A 16986-nucleotide genomic window follows, 5' to 3' on the forward strand; every position below is an offset into this window, starting at 1 on the left:
GTGCTTTTCTTTCAAGGCCAAAAGTAACTTGAGGCCATCCGTTTATTCTTACTGTCCTGATACCAGCTGAAGAATCTTTTACAAGAAAGGGAAGCTGGAATGTCCTGTACTCAAAGGTCAGATGTTGACTTCATAAGAGAAGCTCTCAAATGCCGTCATATTAGGATGAAGAAAGAGTCTCTTTAGGCAACCTCCTTCCAGATTGTAAAAGAATCGTATCTCTCTCTCTCTCTGAGGTCTACAGCATTATGTTTAATGATTTGGCAATGAATTACAATGGAACTAGCTTTGTTTGCAATTCTAGCTCAATAATGGTTCGATTCGCTGTGATGAACTCGCCCTGGTGAATAGCATGATGAACTGTCCTGAGGTGCAATTCATACAGATACCTACTAAAGCATACAGCATTCACAATGACAAATATTCCACCTCTGTAGGAGAAAAACCTGCCTTGGTAAAGAACTTATTATAGAAAGAGCCTTATGAGTCTCACATCTTACATACTGTCTGACATTTGACACCACAAGGGGACAGAATCATTCACGCAGCTGCCCACGATAAGAAATATGGTGCCAACCAAGATCACATGGGAAACTAAAATCGACCTGTCGCCTAATACACAGGGTTCAGGCTAAAGGTTCCCCTCCAAAACTGTGACTGTTTCTAAAGCATGATTCGCAATCTTATTATTGCGAAGAACAACAGAATTACACAATTTATGTGAAAATTAATGAAAATGTTTGATTAAATATCATGTAAATATAAAAGGCAAACATGACATTTGGAGGCACTGACAGTGCAGACAACTGTATATATAAAGTCACACACACACACATACAATCTGCATTATGGAGTCCAGGCTGGTCTCAAGGTCCTGTCCAGGACATACTGGATGTAACAGTACACAGTGCTATGATAAACGAGTTTATAATTATCGCGTTAAGACAGAGATATTATGTTCTGGTTTAAACTTCCAGACTAAGCATTGCAGATTCATTTCTGTGAATCGACTCAAACTGTCTGCTTAACAAAAAATCAATTTAAAACTGATTCAATGATTCATTTCAATGGCATTTGAAGAGCAGATTCATAAAAATGATGGAATATACTGTGTTGTGCTTGTTTAGTGAAAATTATATATTGATCATTACTTTAATACAATGTAATGATATAAATAGTATTAATATAAAATTAATAATATTCATTTCTCTTTACGACAACAAATAAACCTTTTTGTTAAAGCCTTTTATAAAATAGTGCCATAAAGATATCAGTTTAAGCAGCATCGGTTGTATCCACATTTACATTACATTTACTCATTTAGCTGACCCTTTTATCCAAAGAGACTTACAATTGCTATATATGTCAGAGGTCGCACGCCTCTGGAGCAACTAGGGGTTAAGTGTCTTGCTCAGGGACACATTGGCGTCTCACAATGGATTCGAACCCGGGTCTCTCACACCAAAGGCATGCGTCTTATCCACTGCGCCATCACCACACATGGCATATTCAGTATGCAGTTGACACTTTTTTGTTAAAAAAATATTCTGGGTTATTTCACCCTAATGTAGCATAAGTTAAGAACACTGTTCAATAGGTCTACAATAAAGACACTAAAATAAAGGGTAATAATAATTATTTCAATTCATGTCTTACCCTGGGGCCATTCCTATTTTGGGGCTGAACTGAATACCTTTCAAATTACGTGCCAATTTCTTTTCAACGCCACCAATTTCACCTGCTTTTGACTCTAATGCATTAAACACTTTAATGAGGTTCAGAATTAAGTATTTTCAATAAAGAAGAAAAGCGAACCCTTAAGAGGCCAGAAACTGTAATGATTTGCACAAGACGTTTCAGAACTCTTGAACGCAAGAGAAGTGTGTAATATCGTGAGGATATGAAAAAGGTTAGAGTGTGTGCATTAAAGACATTAAAAGGAATCTGAATCCAAGGGAAATTTTTACTGCTTTACAAATACAACAAAGACGAGATGTTGCAACATTAACCAACCACATTTGATTTTACAAGTTCTTTTAAAGCTTAACCTTAAACAGGGCTGTTATTCAAATTACTCCCAGATTGGCCTCGAACAGCATTTTGAAACTTAAAAACGAGCGAGTTTTATTAAACATTTTGTCAACTAAACTTTACTTTTCCAAGCTAATATTGAATTATTTACCAAACAGTCCCAAGGGCATTCTTTTTATGAAATTATAAGTGTAATAGGAATGATTCAGGGTAATTTTGGACATTTCATAATCGGGAACGCCCAAGCACTGGTGTGTACATTTCTTGCTCCACCACAAGAAAGAATGAATGTTACAATGACCGTATCCCAGCCTTCATAGTGGAATTTTTTTTTTTTTTTGGTCTGTACTGTAAATAAGGTCCAAAGTTGTTCGAGCCCCACTGAATTTCATTGTATAGACAAAAGATGTTGAAACATTCTTCAAATTGCCGAACTAGGATGTGAGATGTCAAGTATTGTTGTTGATCTGTACGAACCATGGTTCGAAACACACGTAAATTGCAAAAATTTTAACCATCATAGAGTGAAAGTTTTATCATTTGAAAAGCAAAGCTGAATGAAAGTCACAAAAATTGCAGTAAATGCATTATTTCAAAGTGGTGCTGTGTCTGGAGAGCGTCGTCATCCATTTCTGAGCTTTTCTCTGAATTATTCATAGGAATAAACTCTTTTAATCCAATCAATGCACCATATGAGATCACATTACAGCAGAAAACTCAAGACTGTTTCAGCACTTTTCGTTCACCTCTGCCTGTTTTGTGTTGTTGTCCTTCAGACAGTCCTTAACAACTCGCAATGCGGATCATAGTCATAATAACTGGACCAGAGCAAGCATGTGTCAAGTTTTTAATAGACATTTCATTCCTATAGAGCTCCAAACATGAACCAGCACTGTGTATGTGCACATGGGCATATTTCATCATGTCTTCTTCAAATTAAATATATGATATGTTCAAATAAGGATAGTGATCCTACGGCACATCTGATTATGAATGTGATGACACGCTGAATTACTGATCTGATACACCGAAGACAATAATGTAGACCGAAAATTCAACGGATTCAAGTATGGACATAGAGTAACTAAGTCTTCATTCTTTCAGAGTTAAATTGAGGTGTGTTATGTGTTTTGTATAATGTGTGTGTAATTTGCAATGTTTGAACATGCAATGAAAATATTAGAATTTTTCATTTAGACAAATAAGTTTGGAAAGTTATGACGCTGATTTGATGATAATTCTAAGAATAATTTATCAAAACATATTTGATTAATTCATGATTTGATAGATAATAAGATATTTGTGAGTTTAATATGTTTAAGAGATAACCTACTCTAATAATCTGGCATGAGGAACATAGCAGCGGTTCATTAAGAATTTGTGTTTGACTCTGGAATGTTCTATTCGACATTGTGAATATCATCAGATGCAGCGACAATTGAAAATAGAAAAGCAACTTTTAACCACAGTATATTAATTTCATACAGTTTGTTGTTTGTACAATGATCCCGTTCATTTGGCCATTTGTTGGTAACGTATAAGACTGAAGGTAATAACTGACTTGGCAGACAGTGCAGTTTCATTCACGCAGCACTAGTTAGATAACCAAATAAAGGTGAGTCAGTTCAATAAAGGAATGCAGTTGATAGTCTTGTTTACATTCAAACAGTAGGCTACGTATATAAAAAAGGGCTGGCAACTGTTGTCTGAACAAACACAGATTAAAGGGTTAGTTCACCCAAAAAGTGAAAATTATGTCATTAAAGGAGTAGTTCACGAATGACATGGACATCTTGGATGACATGGGGGTGAGGAAATTATCAGCAGAAGTTTTTTTTTAAAGTGAACTACTCCTTTAATGACTCACCCTCATGTCGTTCCAAGCCTGTTAGACCTCTGTTCATCTTCGGAACACAGTTTAAGATATTTTAGATTTAGTCCGAGAGCTTTCTGTCTCTCCATTGAAAATGTATGTATGTCAAAGTAGTCCATGTGACATCAGTGGGTTAGTTAGACAGTTTTGAAGCATCGGAAATACATTTTGGTCCAAAATTAACAACAACTACGACTTTATTCAGCATTGTCTTCCGGTTCTGTTGTGGATCCGCGTTGACGTGTCATCAGTGTGCCTGAGCTTCGTTTACAGTCTGATGGAGACACACGCTGGCTGTAAACAAAACAATATTCACAAACATGTCTAAGGATTTCAACACAGAGGAAGCCATATTTATTTGAACCCGAATACACGGACACACCAGAAAACACATCATCAGCGTCACTGAAACGGAAGACAATACAATATGAATAAAGTCGTAGCTTTTGTTATTTTTGGACCAAAATGTATTTTCGATGCTTCAAAAAATTCTAACTAACCCACTGATGTCACATGGACTACTTTGATGATGTCTTTATTTCCTTTCTGGACAATGACAGTATATACATTTTCAATGGAGACAGAGCTCTCTGACTAAATCTAAAATATCTTAAACTGGCTTGAAACGACATGAGGGTGAATCATTAATGACATTTTCATTTTTGGGTGAACTAACCCTTTAAGCTTTAGCATATAGATCACAATGTATTTATATGAAGGCATGTATAGGAGTAGATGACAATATCTTGGAAAACATCTTGTCAATTCCTGAGTTGCTCTGACGGAGTATGGAGGACGACATCACATCAAATGAACTTAATCACAGTGAGTTCTTATTCTTTTTTTTTCAGGATGACAATGTAAGTAGGCTACTTGTCAAAGGTCACAGAAGTCACTGCGTGCTTTTGTCACAATGAAGTCGAGCGCCCAGGAGGTGACACACGTGACTAGCAGGGCGCTCGAGTCTCAGGTTACCAGAGCAACACTCGCTCAGTTAAAGGTACGTCGTGGCAGGAAGCGCCACAAAAACTCACCCAGCTAGTTTATCCATTATCATTTTTAACTTTATAATCAATTTTATAGCCCATTATTTCAAACCGTCAGACATACGGTTATGTTATATACTAAAAATATAGCCACCCATGGACACGAACATCATCTCTAATGTCATTATTATGGAGTAGCTCCCAAACGACGCACTCTGGTCTTCATACACCAAAAAATGCGGAAACTGACGTTTTGCGACTGACGCAAGCAACTCGTGCGGTAAGGGGAAATACACGATGTGGGGGGAATTTAGAATAGGAATTTAATATAGGCCTAACGGAATATTCAATAAACTACAGGATCTTAAAGTCATAAAAGTTAGGATCGTGATGATAAGTGATGTTAAAGTGACCTCGCTGTCACACACGTGTAGTGGATGCGAAAGGATGTAAACGACTTGCAATAAAAACAAACCAACATACAAACGAACATTGTAACTGAACGATAATGATCGTCACACATCCATCGGCCTGATTAATTCAATATATGAGATGTCGATAAGCCGGCTTTTAGCGCGAGCCGGCTGCTGTAGGCTACTTACTTTCTGGACGTGGTCATGATGAAGCTCAGTGAAGTAGTATGCCAGTAAATGAGAGGCGATCATCGTCTTCTGTCAGCTTGGGGTGTCTTAAACGTCTTAAGTGTGTTGAATGTGAGCTGAACAGATTGTAAAGTCACTTTGGGTGCGAGCTCATGTTCTTCAAGTTTGTAAAACTCTTTCTTTGACTTGCACTATCCGGTTCAATGATGATGCGAAGTGATGTCACTATTTATTCCACCCACTTCACACTAGTCATTTGAGGAGTTTTACGTCACTGAGATTCTTCCTGCTGATTGGCCACAATGAAGGCGTGTCAAACTTTGCAGACTCCGGGACGCGACCCCCCTCATTCAGACCCTCAACCAACCCATGTCCCAGTATAATAATTAAAATAATAAAAAGATAATTTTCTATTTTTTTTATCCAATTTTCTGTAGGCGGCTAACTTATATCTTAATTTCTACCAGTTTGATGATCAAACTGGTAGAAATTAAGATATGCATTAGTCATATCTTAATATATATTTTATACGCATATATTTAATGCATAAGCCATGCATTAAAAAAATACATAAAATAGCAATTTACTGTAGCCTACTTCTATATCATTTGTCAGTGAAAGCTCAGGTTAAACCACATAATGGGAGGATGTTTTATGTATTTAGGAATAAAGGAGTCTAGGTTGCTGCAAGAGTAAGTGCTCTTCATCTGAATTACTTCATTCAGTCTGTATGACACAACCTTGAAAGATGTGCAACTTGGCACGTCTCCATGTCTGACACAATACAGCAGTAGTTACATTATGACTTCTTTATTAAAACAGTGCCTTGACTTCAAACTTTGCATTTATCCCCCACACATTTGGGAGTCTAAAAGATGTTTTCCATATAGCTCAGACATGATAGGAACTATAGAGAGTTCTAAAGGTCAGAAATCACTGAAAATGTCTTTAAAAAATGTTTTATTAAAAACCTGTTATGAAGTGGAAGGATGATGAACCCAAACGCAGACAGTGTACAATGAACTCAGGGTTTATTAGGACAAAAAAGGAAAACAAAGCCCTCGAGGGGGCAAAACAGACGAAAGAAGGGAAGTTAGACTGACAAGACTAGAGAATGACTGAACAAGAAACCAAAAACACTATGTATAACACTACAAATGACTAACAGCGGCTCTCTGACAAAGCTCTCCACAAAAATACTCACAGGTAACATTAGGCAACATTTGGCAATGAACCGACACAGGACAGCAAACACAAGGGGATTAAATAGGAAACACTAATGACGAGGACAGGTGAAACTGACTAGACAATAATCACAAGACAAGGATAACAAGGGGGCGGGGTAACGTAATGAGACAACACAAGCACATGGCCCAAACAACAGACCATGCGCTTGTACACAAAACATGATTCTGTCATGATCCTGCCTCATGACCAGAGAAAAATCAACCACAAGAGGGCAGAATCATGACAAAACCATGTTACAGTCTAAAAAAACAGTCATGGTATTTGTTGGCAAATTCTAATTAGAATATGTCTAATTGCATCCTTTGACGGCATTATGTCACTGTATTTTAAAAGTGAGATTTAAAAAAATAAATAATCTTAAAAGCAGTGTTGTACAAAATAAAACAGTCCTTCAAGTGACTATGTTGTCAGTACTTTCACTTTCACTAAAGCTCACTTTTGAAATGAAAAGGTCCCCTGTTATCAGATAAGCATGAATTGAGTTCCTGTCATCCCACAGGCACATTAATGTAAGACAGCAGCTGATCAGATTCCAAACCCACGATTCTGCCTCAGTTGTTGGCAAAATCATAACTGTGAGGACATAGTCTCATGAATGAACAATGTGAGCACACTTTTTGATGTTTTCAATTTTTGTCTTAAAGAATAAATGTTGTATTTTGATTTAGTAATTTCTTCTCGATGGTAATATCACACTGAAAAAAATGTTGTTTATACAGTACATATACACGCTCACCTAGGATTATTGGGAACACCATTATTACTGTGTTTGACCCCCATTTCTCCTTCAGAACTGCCTTAATTCTACGTGGCATTGATTCAGCTAGGTTTTGAAAGCATTCTTTAGAAATGTTCGTCCATATTGATAGGATAGCATCTTGCAGTTGATGGAGATTTGTGGGATGCACATCCAGGGCACGAAGGTCCCATTCCACCACATCCCAAAGATCTGGTGACTGTGGGGGCAATTTTAGTACAGTGAACTCAATTGTCATGTTCAAGAAACCAATTTGAAATCATTCGAGCTTTGTGACATGGTGCATTATCCTGCTGGAAGTAGCCATCAGAGGATGGGTACATGGTGGCCATAAAGGAATGGACATGGTTAGAAACAATGCTCAGGTAGGCCGTGGCATTTAAACGATGCCCAATTGGCACTAAGGGGCCTAAAGTGTGCCAAGAAAACATCCCCCACACCATTACACCACCACCACCAGCCTGCACAGTGGTAACAAAGCATGATGGATCCATGTTCTCATTCTCTTTACGCCAAATTCTGACTCTACCATCTGAATGTCTCAACAGAAATCGAGACTCATCAGACCAGGCAACATTTTTCCAGTCTTCAACTGTCCAATTTTGGTGGGGTCTTCTGCTGTTGTAGCCCATCCGCCTCAAGGTTGTGTGTGTTGTGGCTGCACAAATGCTTTCCTGCATACCTCGGTTGTAACGAGTGGTTATTTCAGTCAAAGTTGCTCTTCTATCAGCTTGAATCAGTCGGCCCATTCTCCTCTGATCTCTGACATCAACAAGGCATTTCCGCCCACAGGACTGCCGCATACGCTGTTTTTCCCTCTTCACACCATTCTTTGTAAACCCTAGAAATGGTTGTGCGGAAAAATCCCAGTAACTGAGCAGACCGGCCCGCCTGGCTCCAACAACAATGCCACGCTCAAAATTGCTTAAATCACCTTTCTTTCCTATTCTAACATTCAGTTTGGAGTTCAGGAGATTGTCTTGACCAGGACCACACCCCTAAATACATTGAAGCAACTGTCATGTGATTGATTGGTTGATTAGACAATAGGCTGTAAACTGGGGTAAATGTATCCTTACTTGCTGAAATAAATGCAACATATGAAAGTCTTCTGTGATGAATGTTTTCATAACACTTCTTCTTAGTGATGGCAAAATGAGGCTTCCTGAACCACCAAGACCTCGCAGCCCATTGCTTCACCCAAAGGTTCGATACATGAAGCTTCATTCAGCATTCCTCACTAATTACACCTAGCTACTATGCAAACAAATAGCAAACAAATGAATTCATTCTGTCATTATGTTTTCCATTCATAGTCTAAAGTTAGGTGTGGTTTAATCCTTTTAACAAATTGTTAAAACGATTCGAGTACACAGAAAAGCGCTATATAAATGTAGCAAATGATAATTATAACAAGGAAGTAATAAAGAGGAACAGGATGTTTACATTGGATTATTTTCAGACTTCAGCACACTAAGATGTTTAGATATTTATTGTTGACTTTTGCTTGGAATATTTTGTGGATAATGATTAATCCACATTTTTATACATCTTCTCTGTGAAAAAATGATATTCTTTTAAAAAGTGTCCGAATGCAAACAAATGACTCACCAGTATATTTCCACTTAACTGGTTCATAAAGGATGATTTCTTACAAAAGAAAGAAGGTGATAAGATAATCAGTATGTGTTCAGCACAAAGCCACTCGCTCAGGGTAATGAGTATATTTGTGTAGGCCTATGTGTATAATTATTCTTAGTGAATTATGTTTATGACCAGTGACACTTGTTACACAGTTTCCTTGGGTCAAGAAGTGGGGATGGATCTGAACTAGGTTATCTTCTAAAGGGAAGAAATGCAACAAAACTAAAAAATAGTAATGATGATGAAATGTTTATGGAGATACAGTACCATCTGCTATTTGTTATGCTACAAAACTTGACCTGACAGGCATTAACAGCTTTCAGAGATAGGCAAGGCTACAGTACATTGTTGTTGCTGTTGTTGTTCAATGGAAATTGAAACACTTTTGTTTCAAGTTTGAAACAAAGGAGAAGCTAAGACGTAAGCCAGCCAGTGACAGGGTCTTATTTTTGCTCACCCCGTCCCTAAACCTAAACGAATTAATTCATACGAATCAGTCACATTTTACTAACTCGAATGAATTGGTCGTAAGATAGCTTTGGAAGTAACTTCCCATCCCAGTTTTAACTATCCATCCCAGTTTTCCAATTCAATTAAAATTGTTTTAATACAGGATATCAACATTACTGCCAGCAGAGTAAGACCTTGAGTTCAATCACATCAATCGTTTTGGAAAGGATTCAGGGTGAAATGACCATAGACATTTAAAGAAATGACTTTTCATGCAGATTTAAAAGATATGACGCTGCACTGCTGCCTTCTAGCGGTAAAGACTGAAAAGCACGTAATCTACATAGGTCAGGGTGGAGTCTGTCGCACAGGTGCTATTAATTGAATTAGATTTTTAATGAGTCACTTGACCAACTTCTAGACCAATAAATTCTACAGTAGGAACAATTAAAAAAGCTTTTTTTTTTTCAAAACGTATCATTAGCTTTATGTTATTTTAGATTATAAGCCTGCTGAGCAAGTTTCCCATTTAGTATTTTAAAGAAAATACACGAATGTCAGGTGAAATGACCGGCAAGAAGTTTAGGGCCATAGTGGGTCTCATGAAAGTCCCAGAGCGCGAGCTTATGGGCGATATTTTGTTGTGCGAGAGCTCTGAACCTTCACTTCCCGTTCACGTGAATATTGGTAAATTTGTCCGTTTGGACGACGGCCAGTACCTCGATACGGAGGACCGAGATAAAGCTGTTAAGAGACGACAGCTTGCAAACGCAAAGGAGCGACTGCGGGTGAGTGTTTGCAAAGTTCACGACAGCAAGCATAGACTACGTTGTGTCCAGCATCTGTACATTGCTGCCATCTTTTGGCGATGTTTATATTACATTGGTTAGTTCTGTAAGTCACGGTGCTGTTTTACTTGATGCCGTTCTGTGATGGAAACTACATTTTAAACGTTTCTCGAATAAATCGGCAGACTTCCACAAAGTAATATGCTAAAATGTTAGCCTAATGACGTTTCCATTTACAGCTTGACTAAAAAGGCTACCGGTCAAAAAATATTCCTTTCAGTCTCATTTCATTTCCTGTTTTCAGTCTCATTTCCTTTTCTGTTTTTCACTGACTCTCTATAACGTAACATTGTTCAGTGGCCTACACTAACTTGTTTTTAATAAAACTTTAGGGTGCAAGGCGAGCACAACTACTTGGAAACTGTGAGCTGAATGGTTTTTATAAAGATTGTGGTGTTTTATTTTATCCTTTGTGATGGATTGTCATCCTGCTGCAGTAAAATTATCTTAGGCGCAAGTTTCCAGTTTTATTAAGTTTTATTAAATCTCAGGGTCAGTGATGGTGTAATAAAAGCCTTCCTGCTTCTGCTAGAACACTGTTCTCCTGCTTAAAGTTCGTTCACTACGAGGCTGGGCCACAGTAAAGAATTTGTGTTAAAATTAAGTGATTATATTTTGTAAAAGGAGGATGTTGTGGAAATGAGTGAGTCAGTGTGATTTTGTGAGGGGAGGGTGAGTAAATGATGGAATTTGCACTATTGGGTAACCTCCTTTAAAAACCAAAATACTGGTTTTGATCCACCCTATTGTATTCATCAGGACTGTGTTTCCCAAAAGCATTGTGAGACCAGCCTGTTCCCCAGCTCCATTTTCGTGTTATTTTTTTGTTTCAGGTAAAAACATTGTGCAATTTTTCCTGTAAATGGTGTCATCTGCTGTTCTACAGGTGAGGAGCCTGAACAGCATGTTCTCGTACCTTCGCCGTATTGTGCCAGTGATGCCACAAGATCGAAAGCCGAGTAAAGTGGACATGCTGAAAGCTGCTACGGAGTACATCCGGCTCCTCTCAGCGGTCCTCAATCACACCTCTGCCACTGTGAGTCAAACCCCACGCCATTCCTTTTTGTCCTAGAAGATATTACAAAAGCATTCATATGCAGTACGAGTAGGGTGACCAACAGTGATGTTTTCTCACGTCCTGTCTGATTTTTATAAAATGATAAAAATGTCCTGGTTTTTAAAAACTGCTAGGAAAGATCAGCTCTACAGCAAAATATAGATGGGCAAACAAGGAGGATGAGGAAGAAAAACAGGATAAAGAGGAAGCAAACTATATGTATACGTATATTTTTGTATATATATATATATATATATATATATATATATACACTACTTTAAATGAATTGAAATTAATAATGCATCTTTGAGTAAACTTCGAGTATCATTTTAATATCTGTTTGCTGGGCCGAGTGTCCTGATTTTTGGTAATCAAAATATGGTCAACCTAAGTGCAAAGTACTTGATGCCGTGTGTGTGTGGCAGGGAAATGGGAAAACAAATGTTTTTCTGGACACTGGAATCAACTACTCAAGCATGGAGAGTGAGTTTTCTGATCTCTGGCGCATGGAGGATGTGAGTTCACTGATTTTTTTCCAGTTCTAGAAGTGTGTAAAATGTGTTTTAGGTAAATGCTTTCAATCAGATGGCACACTAACATTCAAAAGTTTGGATGTTTTTGTTCCCCTCTCTCTTGGACCCCAAGGCTGTGTGTACAGTATCTTATATCAAAAATACAGCAAATCAGTAATATATTCAGTATTGTAGAGTAGCTAACTGCAAGTATCAATGCTACTAAAATAATTTTTTCTGTAGCTTTATAGTAGCTATGTTGTTGTTAAAGCAGTGTAGCTTTTTCAGTGAGTAGCTAACTACTTTTTACAGCAAGTTATAAATATACAAAGGCTGTACAGTTGAGAGTACACCTGAATTGACTAGTAATGTTTACACTTTCGTATGTAATTTATGCAAGCCAAAGATTAAAAACAGTCTGTGCATTACTGTGAAATAGCCTTTTAAAATGAATTGTCCTGCTTTAATGCACTATATCTCTGATTTTATGACCAAAATCTGTTTAATCTGCCACAGTTTTTATAACAAAGTTAAAATATCACTGATGCTGTGCCATTGCTTTGACAAAGCATCTGTCAATCAAAAAGAAACTCCAAACGTTCTTCATTAACAATTATTCAGTTGTTTGTAATATACAATGTCACTGTAAGGTAGTTTAACTTTTTCAAAAGAGTAGCTTGACTGTATCTTAACTACTTTTGTAGCTTGTCAAACTACAGTTTCAGAGTAGCTTCCCCAACACTGGTAATATTGTAAAATAAAAATGTTATTACAGTTTTCTAGTTGAATATATTTGAGAAGTTTGTATTCCTATGATGCAAAGGCTTTATTTTAAGCATCATTAATCCGGTCTTCAGTCTCATGATCCTTTAGAAATCATTCTAATATGCTGATTTTTCTGCTCATAAAACCTATATTTCTTCCTTTTCCTCTGAAATCTCTCTGCATGCTGTGGTTCGCCTCGCTCTCCTCCTCAGGCCCTGGAGGTGAATCCCTTTCTATCTGAGGGCGTGAGCTTGGCTGCCCCAAATGTCACCATGGCGACAGGAGCGGATGATGACATTGATCTCAACAACATGACCGTACAGTGTGTCGTACCAATGTACATTGTTCAGGTCGGCTCAGAACAGCCGGCGGTAACGAGTACACTCTCGTCTTAGTGCCTTTGTCTGTGACTTCAAGATATTCAATTCACGCTATTTGTGTTTTTTATCACTAATATTACTAAAATATTTGAAATGTCAGCCAAGATGAGTTTGGATGGTTGACTGATGCTGAGCTCTCATGAGACTTTTATTTTGTTGGATTATTTATTTTCTCAGAAATGTAATGCACTCTGTTTAATTTATGGGAGGAAAATCTCTATACAGTTTATTTTGAGGCTTTTCTGCTGCTTTATGATTTACAAATATGAATAAATTGTAAATGCCAAGTAATTGGTTTGAATCATTTTTACAATTTTAAAAGGCATGTCAGTGACGTGAAGGATGTTAAATATTATCTTGGAAAATAAGTCTTTGCATGTTGAATTTATTTAGCAAAAAAAAAAAAAAAAAAAAAGTGAAAGTGCTGTAAAAATCAAATCTACATGCTTTAGTTTTTTCTCTTTTTTTTCTTCCATTTAAAAATGCTGTTTCGGCTTTGTAATGAGCTGGGTTTTTTATTGACCGATGTCAAAGAAAGGGTTTTTTATGACTTAAAATAATGCATTACAAATCTGTAATTTTATTCCCCTAGGCTACTTCTTAAAAGGGACAATGAATCGTCTATAGGCTTTAGACCGTCACATGAACAAACAGGAAATGGGTCTCATTGCATCTGCTTGTTCGAGAAAGTGCAATGTCACATTCCCTTTGTCTATTTCACAAACTGATAGCGATTGGCTAACATAGCTAGCTATTTTTATTGTATTCTATTTAAAATCCCCCTGTATTTTATCCCTTAACTCATCTTTGACGAAATTACACCTTTTCTTGAAGAAAAATATATATTATTTGTGAATCTCAGTCTATTTATTTGGAATAATGGAACAGTTCTAACCCCATATTAGTGAGAAAGAAAAAAGACTTTAGAAGTAAATATGGGAATGCAATGGACATTAGTTTTGCCTGTCTTTGTTCACTCTAAAGGTGTTTTGAGGAAAATGACTATTTAACAATTGTCATGTTGTAATTATAGTGTGACCAGTGTCAGTTGCTTGGTTCACAATTTAAATCCTCCTCTCCCGGATGGAGGAGGTTCAAGATGACGCCTTAAAGGAGTAGTTCACTTTTTTTTTTTTTTTTTTTTTTTTTAACTTTTGCTAATAACTCACCCCCATGTCGTCCAAGATGTCCATGTCTGTCTTTCTTCAGTCGAAAAGAAATTAAGGTTTTTGATAAACATTCCAGGGTTTTCTCCATATATGGACTTCAATGGGAACCAAACGGTTCAACGTCCAAATGAGAGTTTCAGTGCCGCTTCAAAGGGCTTTAAACGACACCAGACGATGAATAAGGGTCTTATTAAAGGCATGTTGTAGGCTACTGTATCTTCCTAACATAGTTCAATCGAATTGATTTATTAACCAAAGAAAAGCTTTAGATCAGTTAGTTCACAGCACGTGTGCTTGAACCAAGGAGCTGATCTGGCACGTCATGTTAAAGAGCGCCAAAACAGTTTTTTTTTTCGTAATAAAATTGACTTAATTTTAAAGCTGAGACTTGGTTTCATATAATAAGTAACCTGCCTTGTCTTGTCTATTGATGTAAGTGTCCTCTTTGCCTCAATTTTTCATTGCTTGAAAAAAAACGAAGATTTGGCAGCGTCAACACTCACAGTGTGCATTATGTAGCCTATTAAAAATCGAAAAAAAAATGCAGGAGATACCTGGCCCCAGGGCCTTGACAAGTCATGATCCGTCCCTGGGGTGAGTAAATGATGACAGAATTTTAATTTTGGGGTGAATTATCCCTTTAATATCAGAAAACACCAGCAGATGGAGCCAGTGGCCTCGTCTTTAATCCACAGCTGCATCATTTAGCAGGGAAAGGCATCCAGAATAAATCATCTGTGATCCCGACAAATCCACGATATTCAATACTCTGCGGTGGGGATTAAACCCTTCCTGCTCTTTTCGTTTTATATACGTGTGCTAGTAGCCTATTTTTCCACTTGAGGCGAACAAACTAAAGGTTCTCGTGAAAAATACGAGCAGGATCTAGATGTGTAGACAGTGAGGAGGTCATGAATCTGGCAGGCGTGGTCGTGGGCTGGTCCAGCCTGCAATAAACGTCAAAAACAGAGGAGATGCGGATCTCTGGGAAAACACCGACTCAAAACAAAACCATTCATACAGGAAAACAAGACTAATTCTCGATTGCTTGGTGCACGCGGCTGTTTTGACTCATTGCATTGTAGATTTATAGGGCGACTGTGTGCATAAAGGACAAAGAGGAGAGGATGTTGTAAGGTAAGCATCTCTTGCATCTCGTTTCATTTCTCCATCACTATTTCAGCCAATAGTTGAGATTTCCTGGGATTTAATCAATGGTGCTTGGATTTGTGTATGGAGGAATTTTGGACCCCACGCATCCATCACATTCATGGTGACCGTGATGCTGGACTGCCATGATATTATATGATTGCACGAATATAGCCTACAAGTTACATTATCACACCATAAGCTGGAACAGTATAGAGGTTAAACACTTGGCACTAAAGAAAATGGAAGCAGTATGTTTTACGACTATAGTTATAAGACGGTTGTGTGATGTAATCTGAATATTAAGTAAACGATAAATAATGAGACGCCTTGGAGCTTTGTTTTCATTTAAGCATTAGTGATTGTACGAGGTTATGACGTGTCGGCTTTCAGGCGCCATAATATTGGGAGTTTCGCATTAATTGGAAATCTTTTTTTATTATTATCATTGGAGTAGGCTAATTTAAGCACGCTTATGTGCTGCGATTTGAAATGAGATTTTTTGTTCGTTAACATGTCATGCTCCCCACAAAATTGTTAAATTTTCCCAGTGGGCTCTTGCACTGATGCCCGGTGGCTGTCTGAGCCTCGCGCTGCTGGTGGTGATGATGATGCAGCGGGGCTCGTGTTGTTGCTAGGCAGCCACGTACAAGCCCTGCCGCGCGACCACCGGCTACTCCACAAAACAAACGACACAGTACGGTTCATAGTGGTTTATAAATTAATACATACATGCATTTTTGACAAGAAAGCATTATTTTTAGTATCATTTCTTTTAACAGTTTAAACCCGCCGTCTACCCCCTCTCATGGCAGTTCAAACTGGGTGTTGTTTTGCTGTAGAAGTGGGCGTGACACGTGAGTCTTTCCCCCTGGAATGAGCCCTAGAGAGAAAGGGTGGCACAGGCCCTCTCTGCTCAGCCGTCCTGGTCCTAAAATCCTAATACGTTTGCCAAATGGACGAGACGATATGCCCTTTTTATTAGGGTTGGCTGACTACTTTTCCTTTTAATCATCTTTTTGTGCACCACTAATGGATATTATCATAATGTATTCATTTAATTTGCTGTTTTCCATAATGTTTAGCTGCAGGGGTGAAGGAATGATTTAAATTATGTGGGGCGGGGTGTGGGTGTGGGTGTGTGGGGGGTGTCTTAGATCTTAGACTATCCTTTTTTCCACTAGGCTAAATTAAACATAATCTGGTGGTAACGCCTTACAATAAGGTTTCAACTTGAACTAATAATGAACAGCCCTTTTACATCATTTATTAATCTTTGTTAATGTTAATTTTGACATTTTCTGAAACATTATTAAAATCAAAAGCTTTATGTGTAACATACACATGAACAACCAACGAACCACTGTATTTATATTTACTAACCTTAACAAAGATGAGCAAACTCTGAAACAAATGTATTGCTCATAGTTAGTTAACCTAAACTAAAAAATCTGGGGGTGATATTTGATGCCAATTTAACATTTGACCATCTTGTTCGTAACACAGTCAAAACAT

The 16986-nt window shown here is 37.7% G+C and overlaps 3 protein-coding genes across 5 annotated transcripts in view; 2 read left to right on the forward strand and 1 right to left on the reverse strand.

Annotated features, from left to right (window-relative positions):
* hk2 (hexokinase 2) overlaps nt 1-5712 on the reverse strand; it is a 50400-nt gene extending 44688 nt beyond the window's left edge. The window contains exon 1 of the mRNA XM_039658723.2: nt 5493-5712. Within this exon, the coding sequence (XP_039514657.1) occupies nt 5493-5555 (63 nt within the window). The 5' untranslated portion in view covers nt 5556-5712. The remainder of the gene's footprint in view (nt 1-5492) is intronic.
* A 4334-nt stretch (nt 5713-10046) lies between these two features.
* On the forward strand, nt 10047-13440 carry figla (folliculogenesis specific bHLH transcription factor). Its single transcript, XM_039658724.2, has 4 exons — nt 10047-10379; nt 11326-11475; nt 11922-12011; nt 12986-13440. The coding sequence occupies exons 1-4, from the start codon at nt 10146-10148 to the stop codon at nt 13166-13168; spliced, it is 657 nt and encodes a 218-aa protein (XP_039514658.2). The 5' UTR covers nt 10047-10145; the 3' UTR covers nt 13169-13440.
* A 1573-nt stretch (nt 13441-15013) lies between these two features.
* add2 (adducin 2 (beta)) overlaps nt 15014-16986 on the forward strand; it is a 28451-nt gene continuing 26478 nt past the window's right edge. For all 3 annotated transcript variants that reach the window (XM_039659496.2, XM_039659497.2, XM_039659498.2), the window contains exon 1: nt 15014-15459. The gene's annotated coding sequence lies outside the window, so the exon portion shown is untranslated. The remainder of the gene's footprint in view (nt 15460-16986) is intronic.

This window comes from Pimephales promelas, chromosome 4, assembly GCF_988280905.1.
Source record: "Pimephales promelas chromosome 4, fPimPro1.hap1.1, whole genome shotgun sequence".
Lineage (NCBI taxonomy): Eukaryota > Metazoa > Chordata > Actinopteri > Cypriniformes > Leuciscidae > Pimephales > Pimephales promelas.

Bases quoted from the DNA above. Each gene is read 5' to 3' on its own strand.
- figla (XM_039658724.2), top strand. From the start codon at position 10,146: ATGTCAGGTGAAATGACCGGCAAGAAGTTTAGGGCCATAGTGGGTCTC. The intron at 10,380-11,325 runs GTGAGTGTTTGC...GCTGTTCTACAG, and splicing joins ACGCAAAGGAGCGACTGCGG to GTGAGGAGCCTGAACAGCAT. The intron at 12,012-12,985 runs GTGAGTTCACTG...TCTCCTCCTCAG, and splicing joins ATCTCTGGCGCATGGAGGAT to GCCCTGGAGGTGAATCCCTT.